At 53.5% G+C, this 22,566-nt stretch overlaps 2 protein-coding genes across 2 annotated transcripts in view; both read left to right on the top strand.

Moving 5' to 3' along the window:
- RNF43 (ring finger protein 43) overlaps positions 1-12,468 on the top strand; it is a 65,910-nt gene extending 53,442 nt beyond the window's left edge. Inside the window, exons 4-10 of the mRNA XM_052658664.1 lie at positions 3,073-3,147; positions 3,256-3,387; positions 3,978-4,082; positions 6,591-6,752; positions 7,513-7,615; positions 8,435-9,790; positions 12,425-12,468. Of these exons, the coding sequence (XP_052514624.1) occupies positions 3,073-3,147; positions 3,256-3,387; positions 3,978-4,082; positions 6,591-6,752; positions 7,513-7,615; positions 8,435-9,790; positions 12,425-12,468 (1,977 nt within the window). The remainder of the gene's footprint in view (positions 1-3,072; positions 3,148-3,255; positions 3,388-3,977; positions 4,083-6,590; positions 6,753-7,512; positions 7,616-8,434; positions 9,791-12,424) is intronic.
- A 2,817-nt stretch (positions 12,469-15,285) lies between these two features.
- Positions 15,286-20,964, top strand: SUPT4H1 (SPT4 homolog, DSIF elongation factor subunit). Its single transcript, XM_052658162.1, has 5 exons — positions 15,286-15,410; positions 15,829-15,935; positions 19,066-19,121; positions 19,400-19,453; positions 19,894-20,964. The coding sequence occupies exons 1-5, from the start codon at positions 15,342-15,344 to the stop codon at positions 19,959-19,961; spliced, it is 354 nt and encodes a 117-aa protein (XP_052514122.1). The 5' UTR covers positions 15,286-15,341; the 3' UTR covers positions 19,962-20,964.
- Positions 20,965-22,566: the final 1,602 nt, after the last annotated feature.

Below are 22,566 nucleotides of genomic sequence, written 5' to 3'. Positions count from 1 at the left end.
GAATCTGTCCTGGCTGACCCAGCCCAGCTGGGCCACTGAGGGCAGAAGCCCTTCCCTCCAGGCGTGCTGCAGGGTCTCTGGGCATGCTTTACACAACCAGGCTTCATGAAGGGCCTTGTCAGGGGCTGGGGTGGGAGTGGGGAAGCCAAGCGTCCTTCTTACCCCCAGTCCCACCCTCAACCTCAACTCGCTTCTATCTCTTTTGTGTTGAAGATTTGTCAGTGTGTGCGTGTGTGCATGTGTGCATGCGTGTGCGTGCGTGTGTGTGTGCGTGCATGTGTGCATGTGTGTGTGTGTGAGATGAGGGGGAAGATGGAGGAAAGGGTTTTCTGCAGTGAAAAAAGGTTTGGAAATGACTGGTCTGTTTCATTTATTTGTACTCTAGTGTTGCTATCAGCATTATAATTCTACACGTATGCCTTGTCTCCGCAGCTAGATTATGAGTTGTTCTGGAGGGCTTGGCCTTCCCCGGCTTGGTGTCCTGGGCACAGTGGGTGCTCAGTTAGCCAGCAATGAGGGGGGAGATCCACTGTGACGTGTCTGAAGAGGAAGATTTAAGGCGTGGGGCAGTGCGGAGCGTAGAGGTGCGCGAGTCCTGGGACACACTGGCCTCCCTGCTCTAGGCAGTGGGCAGCCTGCTTGCTGCTCGTAGAAGGCTGGCTGCCCCTGCAGCTCCAGAGAGGCCTCTGGGATGTCTTCCTAAAGTTTATCTTTTTATCTTGAGGGCCTGCCCATCCTCTCTCTTCCAGGTTCTCGTCTCTGAAGAAATGCTTCTCTTCCTCCCTCCCTCTTGCTCGGGTGCAGGAGGGCAGCATGGGTAGTCCCCCGAGGGGCCAGCCATCTGGCCCTAAATCTTGCTTTTTGATTCCTAGAACTCTGGACATGGACACCCACTGCCTGAAAGTCCTGTTTGTTTTCCCTGTTGGCCAACCCTCTCTCTTTGATCACTTTTACAACTTTGTAATTATGGGCTGTATTCGGCTAGGGTGTTTGAACGTCAGGGTAATTACTTTCCACTGTTCCTACCCCAACCCTTCAAAGAGAGAGGGGTGGAGAAGTCAGAACATCTCCAGAGGAGGAAGTCTGTGCCCTTCCCTCCTGCTCTTCCTGGCCGGGCTGGGTTCAAGGCCTCACCCTGGGGATGAGAAGCAGAAGGCCTTGGTGGCACTGAGGATCCAGGAGTCTCAGTTCTGTGACTACTAAGGTGCCCCCAGCCCCACCTCTTGGCCAGTTTATGGACTAGGAGATTAGCAGGAGTCCTTCTATTCCCCTGGGGGTAGCGCCCATGCTCTGGTTTGGAGGCCTCTGAAGATTGGACAGCAACTTTTTTTTTCAGTTTGGTTGGCCACCTTCACAGCATGTGGGATCTTAGTCCCTTGACCAGGGATGGAATCCACGCCCCTTGCATTAAAAGAGCAGAGTCTTAACCACTGGACCACAAGGGAAGTCCCTGGGCCACTTTTTTTTTTCTCCCTGGGGTCACTTAGATGGCCTAGGGGGTCTCCTAGGGGACACTTGCAGCGCAGAAGCAGGCTAGAGAAGGATGAAAGCTGTGAGCTCTTCGCCTCTTCAGCAGCCACACAGGGACAGCCTGGCGAGCCTGGGCCTGGGCGCTGGTGGAGGGCCCGGCTCAGCTCCACAGGGCCGGAGGAAGGGAAGGGGAAGCTGCCCTCCTGACCGAAAAGCCCCGCTTGAGTGTCTCCACCAGCCTCCCGGGGCGCCCCTGCCTGTTCGGAGGGGCCCCTGCGGCTGCCCGGGGAGTGGGGAGCAGGGAGGCGGGCACAGCAGCTGCGCCCCGCGGCCGGCCCGGCGGGAGAGCTGCTCGGAGACCTGCCCCGACAGGCTCTCCCGGGAAGGGAAGCCGAGATCAAAGCGCTGGGGGTGTGAGCGAGTGAGTAAGCCCGGCGCGGGCTCCGCTTCCTGCCTCGCCGCGTGCGGAGCGGTTAACTCCTTCAGCGCCTGCAGGAAGGCCCCAGGCCCCCAGCCGGCCCCCCGAGGCCCCGGGCCCCCCGAGGCCCCGGGCCCCCCGAGGCCCCGGGCCCCCCGAGGCCCCGGGCCCCCCGAGGCCCCGGGCCCCCCGAGGCCCCGGGCCCCCCGAGGCCCCAGGCCGGCGGCCAGGAGGGCGTGTGCGCCGGAGGGAGGCCGCGGAGCGCTCCGTCTGCCCGTCGTCTGCCCGCGCGCCCCCCCCGCAGCCTCAGCGCTCGGCTCCCGCGTCTTCCCGCACCCCCAGAGCCCTTCGACCCCCGCTTCTGGTTCTCTCTCTGGCTCTGCCGTCTGCTCGCCCGCTTGGCTCCTCCGGGAGCTTGGCGAGCGCGCGTGCGGCGTCCTTGTGGGAACAGCCCCTTGGCTGCCTCCCCAGCCCAGGCTCTGTCGCCCCCCTCAGGGAGGCGTGAAGGGCAGAAAGCACCGGCCGGGGGCCCGCAGTAAGGCCCTGAACTGGAGCCGAGGAGGAGTTGGCCAACTGGACAGCGGCGGGGGACAGAGATGGGTTGAGCCCGGGGCTGTCCTTGACGCCGGGGGAGAGCAGCGTCCCGGGCTCCTGGATCGGCCTGCGGAGGAGGCGGAGGCGAGGGGATGCCCTGCACCCTCCTCTTCTCGGGCAAGGCTGGACCCTGGAAAGCCCAGTTCTGTTCTGAAGGAGCTCTCCGCCTTTCTGAACAGGGGACAGTTCACTCTCCAACGCCCCAGGCTGGGGGACTGTGGTCACTCCCTGCTCTCGGTTCTCACCCTTGCTAGTGAAGGCGGACTAGAGGTACCTCCATGGCAGGGCCATCTTACTTGTCCCCAGGCCTGGAGCCTAGTCCACCCGCTGGCACCTACTGATCCCTGTTAAGGGTTTGCTCCGTTGCAAAAGGAAGGACTGAATGTGGTCCTTGAAGGCAGTGGCCCTGGGTGAGCTCAGGGCGGGGCAGGGCGGCCCTAACCCCACTGACCCCTTGCATGTGTTAGAGGTGTGAGCATGCAGAGGTGTGGGGTGCGCCTTAGGCAGGGGTGGATGTGTGAGGGGGTGAGGCTGGGGTGTGGACGGGCTGTGTCTGACCCCCGCCAGACCTCTGCTTTTGGTCTCTGCAGGCCCGGATGGCGGGGGAGCGGGGCGCCAGCGCCGTCCTCTTTGACATCACGGAGGACCGTGCTGCTGCTGAGCAGGTACCCTGGATGAGGGGTGCTTGAGGAGGGGGCTGGAGGGAGGAAGAGAGAGGTGCTTCGGGAGCAGAAGTCAGGACACAGCCGCCCTCATGGGCACTTCCTCTCCAGCTGCAGCAGCCCTTGGGGCTGACGTGGCCCGTGGTGTTGATCTGGGGTCACGATGCCGAGAAGCTGATGGAGTTTGTGTACAAGAACCGAAAGGCCCACGTGAGGATTGAGCTGAAGGAGCCCCCGACGTGGGTAAGCGGGCCAAGTCTCCAGCCCCGGCCCCAGCACCTGCAGTCACCTCCACCTTTCCCTGTGCGACTGTCACCGAAAGCCCTCAGGCTCCTGCAGTGCAAGAGACCTTAGAAGCCCCCAGGCCAACTCTGTCCCCCAGCTGCGCTCCTCTGGGCAAGTTTCTTCCCCACTCTGGACCGCATCTGCAGGATGAACAGATTGGGCCAGCTGAGTTCTGAAGTGGTTTTTCAGCATCTTGGTTTCATGGAACACAGTAGCAGAGCCAGAATGAACCCCTGGGCCCTGGGCCCCGTGACACCTGGCTGGTATTTCTCTACCCACTGGGAAGCTCCTACCTTGCAGAGGGGTCACTGTCCCCTTTTCCCCAAGCACACAGACCTTGAGATTGTACCTCTCAAAACTGGTGTCTGGAGAAGCCTCCCCAGTGAGTGTCTGTGGGCAGAAAGGGACCACCTAAGCCCACCTGCAACCTCACCCCCTCTTGGAGACTCAAGGGCCCCCCTGTTCTCCGTGTGTCTCCTGTGTTTCTCCCAAGTTGGCCTCGCTCCTTCCACAGGTGTGACCCTTTCTCTCTCTACTCACTCCCCCAGCCAGATTACGATGTATGGATCCTCCTGACGGTGGTGGGCATCATCTTTGTGGTCATCCTGGCCTTGGTGCTGCGTATCCGGTGCCGCCCCCGCCACAGCAGGCCGGTGAGCAGGGTGGGCTTCCTGGTGCAGGTGGGCGAGCGCATGTGTTGGGGGAGGATGGGGAGCAGGAAGGGAAAAGTAAGGATAGAAGGTGCCCTTATGCCCATGAAACAGTTTACACCAACCCCCCTTCTGTCCCCTCCCCCGCTCCCCGTTTGCAAATGACTTCGTTAATTTCCAGCAGCCTCTCTGCACAGGTGTTCTCCGTTGTTCATTCACTCAACAAAACATTCAACAAATAGCTCCTGTTATGTGTCAGGCGCGTTCCAGGTGTTGGAGCTCGTGCAGTGAGCAAAAGACAAAAGCTCTCTCCATTCGGGGAACTTTCATTCTAGTGGAAATAGACAACAAAATAAGTAAAATATAGAATACTTCAGATGGTGGTAAGTCCAGGGAGAAAAATAAAAACGGGGAAGGAATGCAAAGGGAGCAGGGTTAATCTTTAAAAGCAAGGCCAAGGAAGGCTTCACTGAGAGGACATTACAGGAAAGACCCTCAGTGGGTGAGGGGGCGATGCGTGCAGATGCCTGGAGAGAAAGTGATTGAGGTGAGAAGTCAGGACACTGCAAGCCCTTGAGGCAGAAGTGCGCCTGGTACGTCTGAGGATCAGCACGAAGGCAGGCGGTGGAATCCAGTGGGTAAGAGGGCGGAGCAGGAGGAGAGTTCATGGGGGCCCAGTGGTGCTGGACTGTCTAGGCTGTTGTCAGGAGGTTTTCTTTTTTCTCACTCTGGATGAAATGGGAACCATGGGATGGTTTTGAGCAGAACTAGAGCCATGATCTGACTTAACTTTTAACACGATCACTGATGCCACTGAGGTGAGACCAGGTTACAGGGCAGCAAGGCTGGAGACAGAGCGACCAGCAGAGAGGCTGTTACCGGATTCCAGGAGGCAGTAACCGTAGCTTGGCTCAGGAGGAGTCAAAGCGGTGAGAATCAGATTTTCCCTACACTTCGAAGGCAAAGCCAACAGGTTTTCTTTTTCTTCCTTTCTTTGAAATAAGAGAATTAGTAGTACTACTTTAGTAAACTAAAAGGGAAAATGCAAAACCTATAACCTGGGAAGGAAAGTTATGACCAACCTAGACAGCATATTAAAAAGCAGAGGCATTACTTTGCCAACAAAGGTCCATCTAGTCAAGGCAATGGTTTTTCCAGTGGGCATGTATGGATGTGAGAGTTGGACTGTGAAGAAAGCTGAGCGCCAAAGAATTGATGCTTTTGAACTGTGGTGTTGGAGAAGACTCTTGAGAATCCCTTGGACTGCAAGGAGATCCAACCAGTCATCCTAAAGGAGATCAGTCCTGGGTGTTCACTGGAAGGACTGGTACTGAAGCTGAAGCAGCAATACTTGGGCCACCTCATGCAAAGAGTTGACTCATTGGAAAAGACCCTGATGCTGGGAGGGGTTGAGGGCAGGATCAGAAGGGGACGACAGAGGATGAGATGGCTGGATGGCATCACTGACTCAATGGACATGAGTTTGGGTAAACTCTGGGAGTTGGTGATGGACAGGGAGGCCTAGCGTGCTGCTATTCATGGGGCTGTAAAGAGTCGGACACGACTGAGCAACTGAACTGAACTGATAACCCATTCAAGAATTGGAGACTCTTACTGTAGTTAATGAATCTATTTGATAAAAAGATTAACTCAGTGTATTTGGTGCCAGTATTAGGAAGAGACTCCACCCACCCTAATGGATCATAACAGTGTACAACATAGGCTTCCCTTCTATAGATTTCCATAAAATGGGTCCACCACACCCACAGTCACTCTCTTCAAAAACACAAGATCCCAAGTGCCCATCAGATGGCAGCATTCCAATTAATCCAGATCCCCGTTAGGATTCCTTAACAAGTGATCAAAACCATCACAGCCTTAACCACCAGCTATTACCCATGCCTAAAGCATCCTTACTCCACGGTATGAATGGATCTTCCTCCATAGGGATTTTCTTCCACTCTAACAGTAAAGTTCTAAATGGGCAAAATATTATTAGGAGAAAAGGTTAACTGCTGGAACCATCACTTCTATAGAACCTCAGGGCCAACAGGTCTTCTAATGGATTGATCATGGAGGGATCGGTTAAGAATAGTTAAGAATGACACTGATATTTTTGGCCTGAGCGGTTAAAAGAACAGAATTGCCATTTACTGAGGGGAGGAGGACTGGGGAAGGACAAGTGTGTGGTTGAGGTGATTCATGGGATTAGGGGTGTGGGGTTTGTGAAGTTGGATATGCCTATTAGATATTCAAGATGCCATGTCAAGGCGGGGCAGTTGGGAGAAAAGCTCCTCTCCTGGGTCATCAAGGGAAGGAAAGGTAATAGTATGCATGGGGGAACGGGATGAAATGCTTGCAGGGCCGTGGAAGGACTCCAAGGGTACAGACTCCCCGGGTGGTCTGATGGTCGTGTGATCTAACTGCGTGACGGGGACCTGAGCACAGGCCAGGGCTCAGGGGGGTGGGGGGAGGAGACTTGGCCCCATCCTGGCCCACTGTTCTCCCCAGGACCCCCTTCAGCAGCGAACAGCCTGGGCCATCAGCCAGCTGGCCACCAGGAGTTACCGGGCCGGCTGCCGGGGCGCCCGGAATGAGTGGCCAGACTCCGGGAGCAGCTGCAGCTCCGCCCCGGTGTGCGCCATCTGCCTGGAGGAGTTCTCCGAGGGCCAGGTGAGGCCAGGCTGGAGAGGGAGGTGGGTGAAGTTGGTGTGGGCGTCCGGTCTGCATCTGGGTCCTGTGTATCCTGCATGGACAACCCTGAGGTTTGGTCATTTTCCTGGTTTTCCAGGGAAAGAGAACTTCTGTTTGTTGAGTGTGTACCACATGCCAAGCTCTGCAGTGGGCGCTCTAGAGGCATCTGTCACCCTCTTGACAGTGAGGGGTGGGGGTGGATTAGTTTTTTAGCCTCATTTTATAGCAGAAAACTGTTCAGAAACTTGCCCAAGGTCATATGCAGTGGCAAACGTCTAGATTCTCTTGATACCAAAGCCCATACTTTTTCTGTTGTGCTAGGAGGTCTTTGAAAGCAGGTGTTGGCAATAAAGGAGAGGCCAAGAACTTTTCTGGTGGTCCAGTGGCTAAGAAACCTCCTGCCAATGCAGGGGACATGGGTTCAGTCCCTAGTCTGGGAAGATTCCACATGCCACGGGTTCAACGAAGCCCACTCCACAGCTTCTAAAGCTTGTGTGCCCTAAGGGCCCGTGCTCTGCAACAAGAGAAGCCACTGTGAGAAGCCCGTGCACCTCAACGGGAGTAGCCGCTGCTCACCACGACTAGAGAAAGCCCGAAAGCAGCAGCGAAGACCTAGTGCAGCCCAAAATAAACAAATGAATTTTAAAAAGGGGAGGGCCGAGGGAGTCAGGGATGCCCTGCTTCCTAGCCACCGCTGTAGCTGCCGTCCACTTTGGCTCTGACCCTTTGTTTTCTCCAGGAGCTCCGGGTCATTTCCTGCCTCCATGAGTTCCATCGTACCTGTGTGGACCCCTGGCTGCATCAGCATCGCACTTGCCCCCTCTGCATGTTCAACATCGTAGGTAGGAGGAGGGCCAAGGGCTTCCCTGTGTGCAGGCAGATGGGTAGAGAAGGGGCTTCCCTCTGGGCAAATGTTTTGCCTTGAAGTGGAGCAGAAGGCAGGACTGCCTCAGTCGTTCTCTAAGCTGTGCCCTTGGGACTTCCATCGTGGTCCAGTAGTTAAAAATCTACCTTGTAATGCAGGGGATGTGGGTTTGATCCCTGGTCAGGGAACTAAGATCCTACACACTTCAGGGCAACCAAGAAACATAAACCCAAGCACTGCAATGAAGATCCAGTGCAGCCAAAAGAACAACAGCAGTTAATAAAATTTTAAAAAATAGAAGTTGTGCACCGGTTGAGGGTACCTCCCCTGAGCCGGGCTTTTCTGTGTATTTTCATGACAGCTTTGTTGATTCTAAATCAGGCCGGTGGGTATATTTACTACTCCACTTCTCGGGCAATAAAGTATCCTATTCTAACAAAACCAGGATATTATGACCATATTCTAAAAGATGAAAGGGAAGTATCTGGAGGAAAGAGAGCCTTTTTCTAATTCACCCAAAAGTGCAATGTGGGCTCCCGGTAGCCCTGGGTGAAAGTCCCGAAAGGACCATTGATGGGAGGAGCCGTGCTGAGCAGAATCCCCCAGGGCACAGCTGATGGGAAGGGGCAAGGGTGTCCCGGGGCGCAGGCAGGTTAGGAGCATCCTGGGTGCTGCGGACTCTGATGGAGCTTGTGGGTGACTGCAGACCGAAGGTGTGCAATAGCCCCACTGTACTGAGCGCACCCTCCTTCCGCCGGTGGAGTCAAACACCTATGCTCTTGGTTCTTTCTTCCAGAGGGAGATTCGCTTTCGCAGTCCCTGGGACCCTCTCGAGCCTACCAGGAACCGGGCCGGAGGCTCCACCTCATTCGCCAGCACCCCGGCCACGCGCACTACCACTTGCCCGCCGCCTACCTGTTGGGCCCTTCCCGGAGCGCCGTGGCTCGGCCCAGCCGGCCTGGCCCCTTCCTCCCCTCCCAGGAGCCAGTCGTGGGCGCGCGGTACCACCGCCAACCCAGAACCGCACATCCCCGGGCTCCGGGCGAGCCCCAGCGCTTGGCAGTGGCCCCGCGCCCCTACGCGCCGGGCTGGGGGCTGAGCCACCTCCGCTGCTCCTCCCAGCACCCTGCCGCCTGCCCCGCGCCCCCTCGCCGGACCAGGCCCCACGACAGCAGCGGATCTGGAGAGAGCTGCCGCACAGAACGCAGCGGCTACCTGGCGGATGGGCCAGCCAGCGACTCCAGTTCGGGGCCCTGTCACGGCTCTTCGAGCGACTCGGTGGTCAACTGCACGGACGTCAGCCTGCAGGGTGTCCACGGCAGCAGCTCCACCTTTCGCAGCTCCCTGAGCAGTGACTTCGACCCCCTGGTCTACTGCAGCCCCGAAGGGGAGCCCCCGGGGAAGGCGGCTCAGCCTGGCATGGCCTCCCGGCCGCGGTCTCTGGACTCAGTGGTGCCCGCGGGGGAAACGCAGGTTTCCAGCCACGTCCACTACCACCGCCACCGGCACCACCACTACAGAAGACGCTTCCAGTGGCACGGCAGGAAGGCTGACCCCGAAACTGGAGTCCCACCATCCAGGCCTACCGCTCCTCGGACTCAGCTCCAGCCAGAGCTGCCTTCGGCCAATCTGCACGCGACCAGATGCAGCCCAACAGCCCTTTCAGGGCACCCCCCCGCCCCACAGCGGCCCCGGGCCCTCACGGAGCCAGCCCCGGGGCCACCCAACGCCTCCAGCCCCAGCCCGGCAGCCAGCAGCCTCTTCCACTTGCAGAAATCCAGCCTCTCTGTCCGACACCCACAGAGGAGACGGCGAGGGGGACCCATGGAGCCCACCCCAGCCCCTCGATCCCAGGACTTGACTGCCCACCCAACTTGCCAGATTTTCCCCCATTATGGCCCAAGCCTGGCACACCCTTGGTCCCCAGAGCCCCACCCACTGATCTTCGGACATCCAGGCCTGGAAAGGAGGCTGCTACCAGAAGCCCCAGGCCCTACATACCCGAGTTCCCAGCCAGTGTGGTTGTGTCTGACTCCGCGGCAGCCCCTTGGACCGCACCCATCTGGGGAGGGGCCTTCCACATGGAGTTCTGGCACCCTGGAGGGCAGGCCATGCCCTTATCCACACTGCCAGGTGCTACCAGCCCAGCCTGGTGAGTTCTCAGGGGAAGTGGGTCTGGTGGGGAGAGGAGACTAGAGTTGGATATGGAGTTATCCAAGGGGCTGATAGAAGCTGAGAAGGGCCCCACGGGGTGACATTTCAAATATTGGACAAATACTGGCATAGGGTGGGATGCTGGCTTGAATGGTCTAGCTCTGCCAGGTGTTAATCCTTCAGTTGCCAGATTGTAGGGAGGTCTAGGTGAGGTCCGAGTGTGGCTGAGACACCAGAAAGCCCTTGGGGTGGTTTGTGGCAGCAACTCAAACACAAGTGTTTCTTTTTGCTCATTTGTTTTAATTATTTATCTGTTTTGGCTGCCCTGGGACTCCGTTGCTGCATGTGGGCTCTCTCGACTTGCTGCAAGCAGGGGCTGCTCTTCATTGCCGTGCAGGCCGCTCTCATTGTGGAGCACCGGTTTAGCTGCCCCGTGGCATGTGGGATATTCCCAGACCAGGGACCGAACCCATGTTCTAAACCGCTAGTCCACGAGGGAAATCCAAACCCAAGTGTTTCAATATTTTAAAAATTGGTACAGCTATACCAATGCATACAGCTCAATATTAGTTGTAAATACTAAGGAAGCCAAGAAGAGTCTGGACAAATAGTTACTGAAAAACATAATTCCAGGCCAGATGAGATCTTATAGGAGACATAACTAGAGATAACCATATTTCTGGGCTTCCCTGGTGGCTCAGATGGTAAAGAATCTGCCTGCATTATGGGAGGCCTGGATACGATCCCTGGGTTGGGAAGATCCCCCGGAGAAGGGAAGGACAACCCACTCCAGTACCCTTGCCTGGAGAATTCCATAGACAGAGGAGGCTGGTGGGCTAGTCCATGGGGTTGCAAAGAGTCGGACACGACTGAGTGACTAACACACACCCACCCCTGCCATATCTCTGGGCTATATGAGAAGAGTTATGTGAATGATGGGGGGGGAAAAGTGGAGAGAGATCACAGGTGGTTCCCAGCAGTCCTGTGATTTTTCCCTTTCCCCTGGGTTAAAGGAACTAAAGGAACTAGGGCTTCCCTTCTGTGTACCTTTGTTGATAAGACCAACATTATTCTCTCGGGGACGCCATGCATCCCTGTTACTGTATTGTAGCCAATGGTGAGACTGTAGATCCTCAACTTTAACTTGGTGTCTATTTGCTCAAGTCCTCCCCTCCCTCTTCCTGGTCCCCGACTCCAGTTCTTCTCCATCGTTTCCTATTGTGTGGATGACAGTATTCTTTGCCATTGCTAGGAGGAGGCCTCCGCCCCTAAAGGGGCCCCGAAAGTCCTGAACTGTAAGACTTCAGGGTCTAGGAATTCCACAGGCAGGACCTGGGAGCTGCTGTCGTCCATTCTTTCATTTCTTCCCCCCATTTTTCTTTCTGCATTATACACATGCTGTGTGCTAGGTCCCAGACTCTCAGGACATGGAACTTGTCAACCAGGAGACCCAGGTCTGTGGAGAGATGGGCGTGCAAACTGTTATCATATAGAAAAGAATTGTTCCCGTAGGGCCATGTGACGTAGACTTTGACCATGTGTTTGATGGCTCCAATGTGGATCCTGTCACACGTATACTTTCGCTGCTGCCACTGCCAGACCCACCACCTCTCTCTCCCAAACTCAAAACTGGTTTCAGTGCCTCTCTTTCCCCTGCCCTTCAGATCCAATCCACCCCCAGGGTCTGTTAACTGGGTCTCTGCCAGCATTACCATATTCTTTTCCAGTACTGCTGGTCCCTGCCCATGTCTTAGGTGCAGCCTAAAGATCGAGGTGGGAACCTCCTGGGTCCTTCCTTCCCTCTCACAGGGCCATGGAGAACAGCCGCGGAGCATCAGTGTCCTGTCCTGTCGAGCCGTGCAGTACAGTGACCCTGCTCATCTCCCCTCCCTTCTGCGGCCAGCGTCCTCCTCAAATAAACTGTCCAGAAATCTTCAAGTGCTCTGTTTTGCTCAGGGTAAAGAAAAATCCAACCTGGTTTGACCTTCAAGGCTCTAGTACCACCTAGCCCCCATCTGCCTTCCCAACCTTATTTTCCACTCTTCACCTTTCCTTCCCCTGCTCCAAGCTTTAGCCAAACTAGGTAAACACTTCCTGCAGTTTCTGCAGCCCAGAATATTCTGCTGCCTTCCTATTCCCATAGATGGAATTCTTCTCTATTCCTGCAGGACCAGCTCATGTATCTCCACTTTCAGGAAGCCCTTCCTGATGCTCCACTTAAGACATGGTCTCTCTCCTCCCTTGATTCATCTCTTATAAGCCCAGTCTGGCCCCACTGGCATAATTGCAGCTTACTAAATGCACACCTCTCCTACAAGGTTGCCAGGGCCCTGCTTAGTCTTTTTGTCTTCTATTTGGCACAAGGTTGCAGGCCAGATCCACTAGTGGTTAATACATATTCATTAGATGAATGCATGAATAGTAAGTGTTGGTAACACACTGGTTGCTATATATGTATCTTACTCTGGATTTGTTTTTCTCTCCCCTGTGTCCCAACGGGAGTCCCTCTCAGCTTTCAATCTAATCACCCCTTCTGGACCCATTCCCTGCTCTTGCCTCTCTCTCACAGGTCGAACAAGCAAGAGGCTGGCCTGACCCTCAGTGACCTCTCTCCTCCCCTCTCTAAATGCAGGCACAGAAGAGGAGCTGGAGGAGCTGTGTGAACAGGCCGTGTGAGATATTCAGTCCTGGCTCCAACCAAGAGAGCTTGCTGGATGACTTGGGGCCCTACCTGGCACAGAGTCCTGCTCCTCAGAAAAGAAAGGACTTCAGAAAACAGCCCCCCCCCTTTTGGGCCATATTCCTGGAGCCACTGGCAGAGGGTGGTGATGGTGGGTGGCAGGTGTCCTCTTCTGCTCCCAGCTCCAGACCTTCTTGGCAGAACCATCTGTGTCCAGCCAGGCAACCAGCTACCACTGGTGTGGGTGGGCTCCCTTGCAGGCTGCGCTTTTCTGAGAGCAGGAAGCTAGGCATGGGTAGACAGGTGTGATAAAGGTGGTGCTCCTTCCCCAGCCTGAGCACTTCTTCATCCCAGGCCTCATGTTCATACCAGCAAATGGGTTCAGCCAAATGAATGAACCCTGCTCACCTCCTTCCTGAAGACAGTCTTGCACACCAGCTTTGGCTTCCCCTCAGTAAGGCTGCTGCAACGGCAACCCTGGTTCTTACCGTTTTCCTTTTTTGCAAAAAGATAATGGGCTTTGCAGCTTCACCAGGCAGGGCCTGCCCTGGTGCACAAGGAGTTTTCCCTCCTTGTCCATACTGTCAGCTCCTCTGTATTCAGAGGAGAAGCCAGGGTGTGCAGTCCCTGAGGTGGTGCAGCACCCTGAAGAACCTGGGTTGAAGCCTCTGATCTTCAGGCTCCCTTGTCATTCCAGCAGCCCCAGTCCCTCTGGGGGAGAGTAGTGGGGGTAATGGGAAGGGGCTCACTCTTCCTTGGAGATCGCTTAGCTGAAAATCCCAAAGGAGGTGGAAGAAGAGGATTTCTGCTGGACTTTATTTAGGAAGAGGGAGGAAGGGATGAAGGTAGAAAAGGCTGAATTACAGCTGAACAAGGAATTTTTCTCTGGGCGCTTCCTCTCGGAGCAGGGAGAGGGAACAGGGGAGAACAAAGGAGAAGCAGTTTGGGGCCCTTGAGATTAGATGGCCCAGAGGCCCAGCTTCCCAGTATAAGCCATGCAGGTCAGATACACACAGTGCGGAGTCGGGTCAGAGAAGGAAGTCTGGCCTGGGGCAGCTGGTCCCAAGTGGGCAAGAGCTGAGGGGCCTCCTCGGGGTGACATTCGCCCTAGGGCAGCTGGACCATCGCTGGCCCCCTCAGGCGTTATCCCATTTGGAATGTGAATCGGGAACAGAGTGGGCACAGCACCCACCTGGGGATCCTTTTCCCTCAGAGTCAGTGGGGAATTAGCACCTAGGCACCCACGTGGGTATTTATATCTGAACAGGCAGAAAGACGCTTGAATCAGGCACTATGATGAGAAATGTATTTATTTGCTAATATATTTATCCATAAACTTGATCTGGTCTCATGGTTTTCTTCTGTCGTCACTGTCACTCGGGGTAACAACTTCATCTTCTACATGGGCAAAAATATTCCTAATATCAGAGGCTAGGCTCTAATTTATGAAAGGACAGAGCGGCGTGGTGGGCTCGGCAACAAGAACTGGCTGGTAAGCCCCTAAAAGCATTATTTAGGGAGATCAGGGAGAGAGAAGGTGTGACTGGATTCTCCTTGTGATTCAGTGTGTCATTTGTACTATTACTGTATGTTTACTTCACACTCTATAATGCTTCACGGACTTTCTTTGTGACCCTGCAAAACACTGTTGCCTCATTTTTCCACCCATGAAATGGGCCCACTTCACAGAGTTGTTGGAGAGCTCCCCTGGGACAAACAGGGTGAAGTGTGTTTCAAACTAGAGGGTATGCAGTGATAAAGAACATCCTAACCCCAGTCCCAGCGCCCATCTGAACACAGCATGGGACGGGCCCCAAGCACAGACCGGCCTTGAAGAAGCTCCGTTTCAATTCAGGAGGCCTGGTTGGGAAGATACAACAGCGGGGCCTGAAACCATCTATATCCCACAGTTCCAGTCTAGATAAACACAGACGAACGTCCTCTGCCTACTCGTGGGACTACCGCGAAGCTCAAGTGAGCCGGTGCTACGCGGGTATGGAGAATTCCATAGAGCCTGCAGGGGCTTATCCTCTTCTCACAAAAAGCGTGCTTCTTCGGGAAAGGTTTGGTAGAGGTGGGGATTGTCTGGTGCCAGTTTTGAACCAGACAGCAAGGCATTTGTAAATCTTCCTATAGGGTGCAAAATAAAAAGGACACGATCTGAAGTAGAGGAACTGGAGGCGTAAATTATCAGTTGGAACGAGGAAACTTACATAAAGAGTTCTTAGAAATAACAATACGCATTTTTTTTTCGGAAGTCGGCTCACAAACCAGCATTCCTGTGGACGCAAAGGGAAACCCAATCACTCGCTGGCAGGAAACCTGATCACTTGCTGTTAGGAAACTCGATCACTCGCAGGTAGGAAACCCAATCACGCTTTGGCCTTTAGGAAACCCAATCACGCTCTCGCTGGTAGGAAGGAGGGGGGCGGTTCCTGGACTTCTCATCTCCGCTGAGATAATCCAGAGGGAGACAGTGGACTCTCTGGCCCTCCACTCTTAAGACAGGAAGACAAAAAAAACCCTCTGCTGTCAGCCGGGACGCTCCAGGGGACCAGCGGTTCAGGTCGGACCTTCCGGCCCGCCGCTTGCTCCCGCTCAGGCGCCAACCGTGCCGCCCCGCCCCTCGGGCCCCGCCCACACGCTCGACGGCTGCGCAGTCTCGCCCCCGCGCCGGCCCAGGTGCCTCTCGGCCGGCCCCGCCTCCTGGCGGGAGAAACCATATCAAAGGCGGGGGGCGGGGCGGGGCCGCCGCGCCGGAAGGGGAAGTCTGAGGCAGAGGAAGTGCAGGCATTCTGGGTAATTTTTAGTATTTATCCGCAGAGAGGCGATTGTGGCTCATTCCTTCGCTGATCTTCGTTGCGAGAGGATGGCTTTGGAGACGGTGCCGAAGGATCTGCGGCATCTGCGGGCGTGTCTGCTGTGTTCGCTGGTCAAGGTGTCTGTCGGGGACCTGGTTGTACGGGCTGACGGGAGACCAAGCTGGGGGAAAGAGGCCGGAATAGATGTGGGGGAACAGTGAAAAAGAAAGTCGGATCCAGGATCTGGGTGGGTGGCAGAGTGTGGGAAGGAGCAGGAGGCCATCGTTTACTTCAGCAGGGACACTGCAAGGTTGTGCAGCTGTGGGCAGGGGCCTCTCACATGCCTTTGCAACTTCAGCTTTCAGCAGAGGCATAACTATAACAAGAAAAGGGGTGTGAGAGTGGAACTTAGGCACGGGGCTGTAAGAATGGTGGGTGGGGGGGCGTGATGAGACGGCCGACATAGGGAGCTTTGTGCTTCAGCAGGCAGAAGTATGGAAAAGTGTTTTTTCTTTTGGCTCAGCTTTCTCCTTTTTTTTTTTTTCCTCTCCCAAGACTATAGACCAGTTTGAATATGATGGCTGTGACAATTGTGATGCGTACCTTCAGATGAAGGGTAACCGAGAGATGGTATATGACTGCACCAGCTCTTCTTTTGATGGGTAAGCCCTTTGGATTGCTACATTCCTTCTTTATATTACCCCCACCCCACAAAGTAAATTTGGGCAGACTGTTGAGACTCTTAATATGAGTTGGTCTCAGTTATTTTGAGACACACTAGTGCTGTGCTGTCCAGTACATTTTGAACATACTGGGTTAAAGGAACTATATTAGTGAAGTCAATGGCACCCCACTCCAGTACTCTTGCCTGGAAAATCCCATGGACGGAGGAGCCTGGAAGGCTGCAGTCCATGGGGTCGCTGAGGGTCGGACACTATTGAGCGACTTCACTTTCACTTTTCACTTTCATGCATTGGAGAAGGAAATGCATGGAGAATCCCAGGGACGGGGGAGCCTAGTGGGCTGCTGTCTGTGGGGTTGCACAGAATCGGACACTACTGAAGTGACTTAGCAGCAGCAGCAGCATTACTGAAGTTAATTTACTTTTTGTTGTTACTCCTTTAACATGGCTATAGAAACTTTAAAAACGAATTGTGTGGTTTTCATTATATTTCCACTGGACAGTTCTTCACCAGACTATTAGGGAATTTCTGGTAGGGATTGTATTTGTCTCATGCACCGTTAACCTGGCATAGGGCCTTAATACATGTTTATTAAATGCAGGAGGATCTTTTTTGAAGGGTAAATTTTGGCCCCAAAGCTGATACTTTTAGATATGTCTAAGAGGACTGATGAGAAAAGTTTTCACTTAGTGAGATTATCCAGTGAGGGCAGGGGAATGAGAGAAACTTAAAGTTGGATGGGTCTTAGTTTCCTTTCCCCAAGGGAGGAGCCAAGAGGCAGTATTGTTTGGGGGTTAAGGAGGTGCCGTTAAGTTTCTTTTGGGCTCTAGGCCAGTGAGGGGTTTATACATGAACTGGGCCCAAACCAGTGCTTGCTAAAACTACTTCAGGGTGGGCCCACTTCTTCCTTTTTTGTTTTCCTTGAAGGGAGAGTAAAGGATTGGGCAGAAAAGATGGTTCATGGAACCTTTACTTTGTACATGTGTAGATGTGCATGTACACGCTCAGATACTCCAGTTCTTTCATTCGCTTGTTGGCACATCTCATTCCCCTCCTCCCAGCCCCTGGCAACCACCATTTACCTTTCCTGTGAATTTGATTACTCTAGATACCTCATAAAAGTGGAATCATACAACATTTGTCCTTTTGTGATTCGCTTGTTTTACGTAGCATGATGTCTTCAAGGTTTATCCATGCTGTAGCATGTGTCAGAATTTCCTATTTAAGTGTAATGCTATCCCTTTTTATGTGTATACCAAATTTTAATTATCTGTCCATTTATTGATGGACACCTAGATTGCTTCTACCTTTTGGCTGTTAGGAATAATGCTGCCATGAATATGGGTTTACAAATACCTGTTTGAGTCCCTGCTTCCTTCCACTTCTTTGGGGATCTATATCCAGAAGTACAATTGCTGGATTATTCTATGTTTAACATTTTGAGAAGCTGCCATGCTGTTTTCTGTAGCAGCACGGTTTCACATTGCCACCAGCAGAGTACAAGGGTTCCAGTTTCTCCACATCTTTGTCAGCACTTGTTGCTTTGTTTTTTGTTTTGTTTTTGGTAATAGGTATCCTATTGGGTGTGCTGTGGTTATCTTATTGTGGGTTTGATTTGCATTTCCTTAATGATTGGTGAGGTTGAGCATCTTTTCATATCTTTATTGGCCATTTGTATATCTTCTTTGGTAAAATGTCTCTTCAAGTTTTTTGCCCATTTTTGTATCAGGGTTTTGGTCTTCTGTTATTGAGTTATAGGAGTTATTTATGTATTTTGGTGCATATTAAGATTTGAAGAGTAAGTATATCCAAGGCTAAAGAAGATTAGAGGAGGGCTTGATGAAGTCAGCCAGAAGTGGAGGCGATAGCATATGAATCAGGCTCTTAATAAAGGAAAGAAGTATAGGATTTTTGAGGAGGCCAAGATGAGAAAAAGGAAGAAAAAGCATTGTAAACAAAGGGATTGATTTGAACAAAAGAATGGAGTGGGTAAAGCAGGAAAGTGGTGGGGATTCTGATTAGATTAAATCATCTGATTGGATTAACAGGCACTGTGAGGCTGGAAGGATAGATTTTGAAGGACAGAAGGACAGAGGAAAATACACATTTGGTCATGAGAACAGCCTGTGTACATGCCTACCCCAGATTGGTCTGCCAGGCCAGAGTGGGCCTTACCCTACTCAGCACCTCTAGAGGTGAGGTCAGTTCCACTCGAAGCATATGACTGCGAATATAGGATTTGGATGGGGAGGGAGGCTTCCTAAGTAAGAATCCAAGATTGTTAGCAAGAGAAGGAGGAGTGGATACTGAGGAGGCAGTCAACAAACGTCAGTGCAGGTCTGTCACAGGAGGCGGTCAGTAAATATCTGATTGAATTGGAGGGGGGGGGTGACAGAAATGACCTCTGTAGCTTCTGAAAGCACCTGAAGCTTACCTGTCATGCTCAGTAGCAGGCTTCTGGCCCTTTCTGTGGCCTGTGCTCTGGGTTTACAGCTACCCTGGGAGGAATGATTAGGATAGTAAGGAGAGCTAATGTTTATTTAGCGTCTACTCTGTGCTAGGGCTTTTTCATGTATTAGCTCACCCTTTTAATTTCATCTTAAGTTCTGAGGGAGCTCTTCATATGCGAGTCAAGCTGGACAGCTCATTAGAGGCAGAGCTTGATTAAATCTAACTTGTTTCTACTAAGGGGACCCACTGTTTAGACTCAGCCTCCCCTTTGCCCTGGGCCCCAGCCTTCAGTGGTCGTGCTGGTTGTAATCAGCCATCTATCTCGAAAGCTGTCCCACTCCCTGGGGCATCAGTCTTTTTGGGGGGCGAGTCATGACTGACCTGTGACTGGGGGCCAGGGACTTAAGCCCAAGGACTCTCAGTACTAGCTCTGAGTCAGTCCCTTCCCAGCACTAGAACTCTGTGCAGAGCTTTCCTTGCTTCCTAGTAGAAGCTCAGTTCTTGTCTTTTCCTGAGGTTTCCTCTCCCAGAACTGCTGTGCTAGCTGGGAACGGGGTGAAGGTGGGCGTGGGGCCCGGGGTGGGCTGGGCAGTGCCCTCAATCTCGCTTTCTCCAGTGGAGGCGGCTCCGGCTGACTCTGTTTCTTTCCCTTTCCTAGAATCATCGCGATGATGAGTCCAGAGGACAGCTGGGTCTCCAAGTGGCAGCGAGTCAGTAAGTGTCTCCCTTCGTCTTTATCCTGGCCTAGATGTGTTGTCTGGGCTGGGTGGGTGGAGCCTTCAGTCAACGGGTCAGTGGCCCCAGAGTGAGAAAGATGAGGTCGGAGGGAAGCCATGAAAAGTGTCCTGTGCCCTGTCACTTAAAACTTGTAGCCAAAAGAAGCAATTGCTCTTCTCTTAGAGTTGCAGCATTTCTTTCATTTTTAGCTTAAGGTTGTGTGTGGCCTTTGTCGTAACTCACTCTTAACCGCAGTCTCTCTTCTTCTCTTTCAGGTAACTTTAAGCCAGGCGTGTATGCAGTGTCCGTCACTGGTCGCCTGCCCCAAGGTAATAATAATTATAGTAATAGCCCTTGTTCATTTATTGTGCCAGGCTCTATGGAAGTTTCTCTTGTGAATTAATGCCGGTGCTCAGGACGACTCTGTGAGGGAACCAGAGCCTCAGAGAGGTTAAATAACTTGTGCAAGGTCACGCAGTTAGTAAGGAGCCAGAATTTCCACCCAGGCATCCTGGCTCCAGAACCCTTGCTTTTGACAGCTACAGCGTGTCTCCCGCCGTTGTCTTCCTGTTCTTACTAAGTCATTGACAAGCATGTGCCTGGGTCCTCAAGGGGGTGACACTCCAGCCACGCAGTTCTGATGAGCAGTCCAGAAATTCCAGTTTGCCTAGAGCGTACCACCCCCTCCCCTCACCACATGGGAGCCAGGGGATCCTCCTTGTCTTCTGACTCTTCTCCCCTCACAGAGCTGTTTCTCTTCCCACTGCAGGAATCGTACGGGAGCTGAAGAGTCGAGGTGTGGCCTACAAGTCCAGAGACACAGCCATAAAGACCTAGGAAGGCGCACGGCTGCCAGCATCTTGCCTCCTCGTCTCTGCCGCTGCTTGTTTTCTGTCGTGGAGCTAAATGGGCAGGACTTCAAACACATCCCGCCCTCCGATGCTAAGACTCAGCCGACTGTCAACTGATCAGCCCAATGTGTCCTTGGGCCATTTTTACCCTCTTTGGACTACTGTGGGGGGTGGGTAGAGACTGAATTCAGTGGGGAGTAGGATGCTAGTTTTCCTACCTACAGCCCAGGGCTGCGCCCTTGCTCATAGGCAGGCCTCTGGGTCAGAGGGCAATAAACACGAACCCCTAGAAATGTTCTTAGGCCACAGCAGACGCCTTCCCTCCCTCTTTCCCTTAGCTGGGTGCAGTAAGAACGCACTGCCCCGTAGGCATCTTCCCAGAGCAGCAGAGCCCTTCTGCTCTTCATGATCCATCTCAGCCTCCAGGGTTGTAGCCTTTCGAATGTGCTTCCTTGGGTCTCGGAAGGTCTGCCGTCCTGAGTCTAGGCAACCGTCTCAGCCTCGTAGTCCTGGTGTCTGTGGTTGCCGCCTTCTGCCCTCTAGACCTGGCACAGCAGGTATCCCTTAAAATTCTGAGGGCAAATAATACTTGTGCAAGTAGTATTTGCCCTTGACCATGTTTAATACCTTTTTTCTCTTCTTTGTTCAGTTCTTCCTATACTTCAGGCCTACCAGTGGCACCCTTGACCTCACCCTGCCCACCTTCCCTACGTCCCCCTAACTGGAGACCCTCAGGTTACTGTTGGGTCCTGCTCTGGTTAGTTCGGGCCTCCCCAGGAGGTGGGCCTCTCCTTTTGTCTCTGGCCTAGTAGGGGTTCTTGAGTCACTTCATGCTACTGGCCAAGGTGAATTATTTGTTTTAGAATTAAATATTTATCATAAATTCTCTTCTATTTAAATTTCTGTAATAAAGCCTGTTAGTGTCCCCATTTTTGTTGTTACTGTTGTCATTTATTTGGCTTCTCCAGGTCTTAGTTGTGACGTGTGGGATCTAGTTCCCTGACCTGGGTTTGAACCCAGGCCCACTGCATTGAGAGCAGGAAGTCGTAGCCACAGGACCACCAGGGGAGTCCCAGGGTCCTCATTTTTACTTCCCTAAGTTTCTTGCTCCCCATCTGTTCAGAACGAAAGTGATTACATTTCATTTACTTCAGGATTTTTGTGATTCTGAAAATAAAGTGGTGTGAAAATTCTGTAACTTCAGTTTTATAAAAGGTAAAACATTCACTCTTTTATTAGCCACTCTTTATATATACCACATGTGTGAAAGTCACTCAGTTGTGTCAACTCTGCAACCCCATGGACTGTAGCCTGCCAGAATCCTATGTCCACGGAATTCTCCGGGCAAGAATACTGGAATGGGTAGCCTTTCCCTTCTCCAGTGGATCTTCCCAACTCAGGGATGGAACCCAGGTCTGCATTGCAGGCGGATCCTTGACCATCTGAGCTGTATACAGTCAACCCAAATAGTGGGGAAGTGCTGCGGGAGGACTGGCACGCAGGCGGAGCTCTGACTCAGGAGCTGAGGGGCCTGCACTGGGGCTGTGTGTCTGTCAGCCACCTGGTGTTGCTAGTGAGTCAGTGTCTTACCTGTGACCTGGAATGTGTGGGAAGGCGGGGAGATGCCTCACCAGTGACCCTCCGCATCCCTTGCGCTCTCACAGGCCCAGGGAAGGAAGCTGGCCGCCTCCCGGCTGCTCACGTCATCCCTCCCAGGTCCTCTTCAAACTGGAACCATTTTCTCATGCCTTCAAGCTCAGGGAATGTTCCGTTTAACTCCAATCCCAACTGAGTTTTTCATGGACTTCCCCAGCCCAGCAAGCTGACTGAGCTCCGGGGTAGTAGTTTCTGTTCTTCAGTTTCAGTCTGAAAGGGGCCTTGGGAAGCAGCCCCACCAGGCCGGAGCTGATGCGTCCTGCAGGGAAGAAGTGGGTTTTACCAAGAGTGCCCGGCCGTGCAGCCAACACCCCACTTTCACTGGCGTTCTCAGAAAGTCCCTTGGAAATCCCCCGGCCACCGTCCTGTGTGTCTGACCCGGACGTAGCTGCTCTGTGAGAATGGAAACAGTTGTTGGGGGGGGCGGCGAGGCGAGCTGTGCACAAATAACCGCACTCACGCTGCCTCAGCCCCACACCAGAGGGGCCCTAACTGTCAGGAAGCCAGAGACACAGGCGCTGGCGGTTGTGGGGGAGGGCCGGCCCGTCACCGTGACCGGATTTCACAGACTGGGGTGCCGGCAGCCTCTTCCTGGGAGCTGCCTCTGAATTCACCTTCTGGCTTTCTCTGGTCCTGGAACCCACTCAGCAGCCCAGACAGGCGAGAAGGTGCTGGAGGCCCATCCCCTGTCAGGAACCTAACAAAGCTGGAATCCTGACCCAGGGATGGAACCTGGGTCTCCTGCACTGCGGGCGATTTAGGCTTCCCTGCGGGCTCAGACGGTAAAGACTCCGACTGCAGTGCAGGAGACCTGGGTTTGATCTCTGGATTGGGAAGATCCCCTGGAGAAGGGAATGGCTACCCACTCCAGTATTCTTGTTTGGAGAGTTCCATGGACAGAGGGGCCTGGCGGGCTACAGTTCATGGGGTAGCAA

Source organism: Budorcas taxicolor, chromosome 19, assembly GCF_023091745.1.
Source record: "Budorcas taxicolor isolate Tak-1 chromosome 19, Takin1.1, whole genome shotgun sequence".
Taxonomy (NCBI): domain Eukaryota; kingdom Metazoa; phylum Chordata; class Mammalia; order Artiodactyla; family Bovidae; genus Budorcas; species Budorcas taxicolor.
Note: the sequence above shows the minus strand (reverse complement) of the source record. Positions and strands in the feature narration are given on the sequence as shown.

What these genes read in the sequence shown, in the direction of transcription:
- SUPT4H1 (XM_052658162.1), top strand. Translation starts at nt 15,342, where the DNA reads ATGGCTTTGGAGACGGTGCCGAAGGATCTGCGGCATCTGCGGGCGTGT. An exon ending in TGCTGTGTTCGCTGGTCAAG is followed by an intron (nt 15,411 to 15,828) that starts GTGTCTGTCGGG and finishes TCCTCTCCCAAG; the next exon opens with ACTATAGACCAGTTTGAATA. An exon ending in CACTGGTCGCCTGCCCCAAG is followed by an intron (nt 19,454 to 19,893) that starts GTAATAATAATT and finishes TTCCCACTGCAG; the next exon opens with GAATCGTACGGGAGCTGAAG.